Source organism: Poecilia reticulata, linkage group LG15 (assembly GCF_000633615.1).
Source record: "Poecilia reticulata strain Guanapo linkage group LG15, Guppy_female_1.0+MT, whole genome shotgun sequence".
Classification (NCBI taxonomy): domain Eukaryota; kingdom Metazoa; phylum Chordata; class Actinopteri; order Cyprinodontiformes; family Poeciliidae; genus Poecilia; species Poecilia reticulata.
Window position 1 is genome coordinate 144,850 of NC_024345.1, and position 6,189 is coordinate 151,038.

The following is a 6,189-nucleotide window of genomic DNA, read 5'->3' on the forward strand; positions in this document are numbered from 1 at the left end:
TATATATATATATATATGAATGTGACGAGTGTCAGTTTTAACTTTCATCACTCCAAAAATAATGCATAAGTATTTTTGTCAAGGCTGAAACATCCACATCAAAAATGCAAAAATATTCAACTTAGCTGTTTATTTTTGAAAAATATAGCATGTTTTGGGTTTTTCTCTTTCATAAATGAGAATTTTTTGGACAAACAGGCATAAAACATAGAAAATAATTTTAAAAAATATGAAAAACTTTATATCTATAAAGTGGTTCTCTTCTTTAAAAAAAAAAAAATCAACTTTTAAGTGCAACTAATTTATATATAAAGATTTTCAAAGAAAGCCATCCATTAACAAATTAACAAAGTCTTTTTTTTTTTTTAAGTGGTGTTCTACTTACTTTCAACTGTGTAAAGACTGGAGCGTTATCGTTGCTGTCCGTCACTTTGATAATCACTTTGGTAAATGCAGTCATACCTTCTCCTTTCCTGTCAGCTGCCTGTACTTGCAGTTCATACTGAGGGATTTTCTGTTGAATGAAATGTTGACTTTAATTAAACAAGACACTTTCATTTTGCTGTCACTAAACTGTAGGACATCATTTTTCTAAAATATTCAACACCATTTTAATCTTCATTTATCACTTGCAGAGCCTTTAACAAAAGCTCCATTTTAGAAAGTATTTTAGGTTCCAACAAACAGAACAGAGCTCATTCTGTTCTGTTTGAAGATTTCAAGTAGAGAAATAATAACATGACATAAAAAAAGATTTGATTGAAATCATGCCAATTCATAAATTAGATCTGCAACAGATATGTGTTTGTAGCTTAAAGCATTGAATCTGATACAGGACACTGCAGGAGGGTGGGGAAACGATGAACAATACAATAGCCTTACGCTCTGCTAAAGTGCATTTCCTGAAAAACTAATATTTCAAATGAAGAACTAAGTCATTAATAAAGACTGCTCTTTTCGTACTTTTAAGAAATGCCTCAACTTTTCATATTAACTTCAGTTAAATATAAGGTATAAATATCAGCATGGTAAGTCATAATGTTTAGGAATAATATTGTAACTTTTTGTTTCTTGGGGTTTTTCACAAGGATTTGTTGAATTATCTATTCCTAAATGCCTGACAATGTTGAATTGTGAAATAGTCTGGACAGAGCATGATTTAGTTGAACCAATTAGTCAAATAGAAATCAAGTCATTCTATTTTACTCAAGCTTTGTTACTAAATGCATGTGCTTAAATGTCAATGGGATATGCATTTTTTCCATTTGTTGTTACTGTAATTCAGAGCAGGATTTCTGGCAGCTTTGCGCACAAGTGATTCCATTGAAATGTGCAAAAGGAATGGAGTGTGTTTCTTTGCTCTACTGCTTTGCCTGCTGTTAGATCGGCAGCCTGACAGTGTTTCTGAGGTGAGAGGAGATCAGAGCAGCTCTCACTGCAGTTTTGTTATCCCCCCTCCCCCCCATCATTTTGTCAGGAATATGCAGTCCCCGATAAACTAGAGAAAGTTGCCATATTTGTTGCTAGTCACTCTTTTAGAAAAACGCTGCCGGAGGGGTCTGAAAAGTTGCAAAATACAGCAGCAACATCACTAAGTTGGCAGCAGTGCTCCCACTTCAAGCTGATGCTGTAATTTGCTTGGTTTTATGGCAGTCACTGCAAAGAGCAAGTTTTTATTTCTAGACAATCTGACTCTGTCTTGAGACATTATTGAGATGTTCCTAATTACAGTCATCCTTAATAAAATCAGACTATGGGTTCCAATGAGGCTCATTTGTCAGATTAAAAGTACCTTCTTGAAAATAACGTTTAAGCAGGTTTGAAAAATATTTCGTTGAACCCATATTTATGAATTAAGATTTTTTTTGGTCTGGTGTAATATTCTAATCTTCAATGTCATGGTTCCATTAGCTGTAAGCAAAAAAATCACTAACAGAAGCAAAGTCTGTAAAACTTCAGTCAATAATTCAGGTACAAAATGTGTTATACTTGTGAGCTGAGTTACTCAAATACATTAACTTTTTGTTAATAATCTAATTTATTATTAAAACTAACTTGCTGAAAAGATATTATTGCCATTAAACTAGGGAGAAAAAAAGTTGGTGTGTACCAATTGCAGTTTTCTGACCGATCGCCGATTAACAATCTTTTAAAAAACCTAACTTACCGATTCCAATTTTGGCCCATGCCATTTTATTGACTGAAATGTTGCTCAATATATCAAGAAAGTTGTTGAATTGACAACAGTGAGGTGACTGTTCTTAACTGTAAATGTGCAGACATGTTCTGATTTCAGTCCAACCTCTCTCACAGGAGAAAAGAAAAGCACAGTGGCTGATTTTTAAACCTTTGCCAAGGTTGATAACATCAGCGGATTAGATCGGCTTCACATGTAGAAATAGGCCGATCACCGATCTCCCAAAATTAAGGAAATTGGTACTGATAAATCAACTGGCCGATAAATCAGTGCGCCCCTAAAACAAGTTATTTTCAGTGACTTGAATATGGAGTGGTTGTGACAGATTGGCTGGTCTGGATAGTTCACATCTTTCCTCATATTGGGAGTTTCTTAAATCTATTTCATTTATTTGAGAACGAAAGAATGTAGAATACCATTGATATGATGTAGCGTTTCTCAGTTATATTCCTAAATGTTCCCCACCCCCCAAAATCTTCAAATTGAGTTTATTAATTCAAACAGTATTTAATCAAGAACACTTAGTCTGTGGCATCTTTAAGGAGTAAAAGTGAAAATGATTCACAAACAGCATGTACAATATTCCATTAGTTGCAAAGGACACCAAACAAACATCTACACTTTACCAATCAATCAAAACAGTATAATTACAACGATGAGAATTTAATCTTAATTTTAAGTTTCAAACTTCAGTTTAATTTAACTAAAATTGCATAAAAAATTTGACAATAACTTCTGCTTTTGGAACTCTACATCATCTTCCCAAATCTTTGCATTTCATAAGAAAAATACATGTTAATTGTAGCCCAATTCTGATTTTAGTCAGATGGACCAAAACTGTCAGAATTCTCACCTCTCGGTCCAGCCCAGCTTCGTTGACTCTGATGACTCCAGTTTTTGGGTTGATAGTAAACATGTTGGGACTGGGCTGCTCTGGCTTCTGACTCATTATACGGTACCCAATATCAGAGTTGTCAGTATCTGGCTCATCAGCATCTGTGGCCTCTACCTGAATCACCTCAGTACCTAATCAAGAGGAAACAAACAGTCAGAGAAGCAGCTATTAAGATTTAACAGTGAAGGTAAGATGAACTAAGAGCCCCGCCTCTTATCTGAAGACTGATGGAGATGGGCACCACCAGCCCATCCCCATGGGCTGGTGGTGCCAGCCCATGGCACCACCAACTGGTGGTAATACACCACCAGTGGTGCCCATGGAGATGAGCTGGATCAGCAAGATGGTGAGGGGGCTGGTGGTGATCAGATAATGAATGAATGGATGGATGGAGGAGTCCACACTTAAACCACACAACTGATTCTACTTCTGACAAATACAGACAAAGACGACATCCTGAAATGTTTCTTCACTCCACCATCTGGTCCCAATCATCATCAGTTCTGATGATACCATAGCGCGTCTACAATGTCTTAAAATTATAAGTCATACTTTTTTCTTTGCCGTTTCTCTGTATTCTTTAAAATACAACTGCTTTCTCTGTTTAATTGCTCTATTGTTCTTTCTTGTAGGTTTCTGTTAAGTGCAGTGAATGGGAATGTTCTGTTGTTGATCCTCAACTGTTCTTAGAAAGGAGAAATGTCAGTTTGTCTGGAGTAATATTGGAATTTACAGAAGAAAAAGGCGGCTGTGCGACATATGGGTGTGTCTCGTACTGGAAAATAGGTTCGAATTAAGAGCGAAATCTACATTTATAAAACCGATGAGGGGAAAGTGATAGTGGAGGATGAGTTTCTGAGCTTCATTGTTACGAAAATGAGAACTTTATCTCAGGAGGAAATTGTATTATTGGCCTCAAATAATTTCTCCTCTGAGTGGATTGAGGAGTCAAAGCGCCAATTGTTTGAGTTGTGCACAACTTCGATTCGCTGCATCAAATACAAAGGACCTCAAAAGGATCTTAACAACATAAAGGACTGTCTCAGGGTGCTTAACGAGTGTGGTGAAAACATTCCGAGATTCGTCTCGCACTATCTGGATGTACTTCCGCCAGTTGGTTTCGGCAACATGGATGCTTCTGCTCTACTTAGCAGGATGGAGCAGGTGAGCCTGGAGGTCTTTCGCTTAAGGAATGTCATGGAATCTCAAGCCACTGTGAATGAGAATCTCGAAGCGGTCGTCACAACTCTGGACCACCGGCTGACCGCAGTTGAGGAATATGACTCGACGAGRCAAGCGAATCGGACCAGGGTAGGAGCGCATGGCGAGGACGCGGTGCAGGAGGTGAGGGCCTCTGCTCACCACTCACAAGTGCAGCTGGTGGAGGACCTGCCGAAATCTCCGCCATGGACCAAAGTGGTAAAGAAAGGGATTAGAAAGCCACGTCAAGATCGGAATACAGAGGTTAAGCCAGGGATCGGAGATTTCAAAGAGGTCCCGTCACGAAAACRGCGCCAGAAGCTGGCAATAACAGGAACCAGTGTGGATAACAACATCCCAGTGGTCAAAACTAGGGTGGTGAGTGTTTTTGCAACTCGATTTGCACCTGACCTTGAAACGGATACTCTACGCTCGTATCTGGCTGATAAACTGAGGAAGCCCGTGACATGTCGTAGAATTGAATCYATCCAGAAAAGATTCAGCTCGTTTCATGTTACTGCTGAATGCGAAGATATGATGGATTTGTTTGACCCACAACTGTGGCCAGCTGGTGTTTTTGTTCGTCGCTTCTTTGAGGCACGTAGGTCCAGAGAATCCGAGGAAAGGTCTTCTGGTGAGTCTCGGAAGCGTTTGGTGCCCACTGTGTTGCCCACTGTGTCCGACGCGCGGTTAGAAAGTCCGGGAGCTATCGAGTCATYACTAGTAGATGGACATTAATATTGTCTCTTACAATGCAAGAGGATTGCCTGTTGGGACTAAGGAATCGGATAATTTACGCCGTCTAACTGTAAATACTTTATTGGAGAACTGTGATGTCTTGTGTGTTCAAGAGACTTTTTTACCAAAGCAAGACTTGGAAGGACTCAACTTTCTACATAAAGACTTCTATGGTGTGGGTGAATCTACAACTGATCTGAGAGATGGGATAGTTCATGGTAGAATACCAGGTGGTGTTGCTATTTTATGGCATAAAAAGTATGATCCCTTGGTTAAAGTGCTCAGATTAGACGTCAATTGGGCCATTGGAATTGAGTTTAATGATGATGACAAGAGGGTGATAATTCTCAACATCTATACACCGTATGAATCCCACAGGAATGAAGAAGAATATCTTCTTAGGTTATCTTATATTATGACTATTATTCAGGAAAATTATTCATCCTGTTTTTTAATTGTGGGGGACATGAATGCAGATATTTCTGATGAAGGTTCAATATTTGCAAATCATTTGATGCAATTCTGCCTTGATAACGGTCTGGTTTTATCTAGTAAGGTTTTTCTACCTGAGAACAGCTTCACATATGTTAGTGAAGCATGGGGCACAACCTCATGGTTAGATCACTGCATTAGTACACCCGATTCTCATCAATCTATCAAATCTATGAGCATTAATTATGGGCTTTCGACTTGTGATCACATGCCTCTGTCAATTTCTGTGAATATTGGCAACATGCCAGCTGTTCAGCCTGTTCATAGGMGCATGAATGGTAGAAAACTAGACTGGTCTAATGCTACAGAAAATGACCTGAATATGTATTTCGATCAAACTGAGACCCAGCTGGGTTGCATTGAGCTGCCWAAACTTGCAGTAGCGTGTAGTGATATTAATTGTAAGGATCCACTGCATGGTATACAGCTATGCAGTTTGTATGAAAATATTGTGAAGTCTCTACGTRGCTCCAGTAGGGCATTGTRTAAGACTAAGCTACAGAAAGCAAGACCAGGTTGGAATGAACATGTGAAGGAGCTTCATGCTGAGGCCAGGCGGGCCTTTAAGGCTTGGGTTGCTGGAGGCAGACAAAAGCAAGGTCTCCTATTTCAGTATAAAAAACAAGCAAACGCGAAATTTAAATATGCTTTACGCTTCATAAAAACA

At 38.7% G+C, this 6,189-nt stretch overlaps 1 protein-coding gene across 2 annotated transcripts in view; it reads right to left on the reverse strand.

Annotated features, from left to right (window-relative positions):
- The window catches only part of LOC103476546 (B-cadherin-like), a 31,975-nt gene that overhangs the window by 9,170 nt on the left and 16,616 nt on the right, over window positions 1–6,189 (reverse strand). For both annotated transcript variants that reach the window (XM_008428988.2, XM_017309190.1), the window contains 2 exons: window positions 3,051–3,223; window positions 386–514 (listed from right to left, as the gene is read on the reverse strand). In XM_008428988.2, the coding sequence (XP_008427210.1) occupies window positions 386–514; window positions 3,051–3,223 (302 nt within the window). The remainder of the gene's footprint in view (window positions 1–385; window positions 515–3,050; window positions 3,224–6,189) is intronic.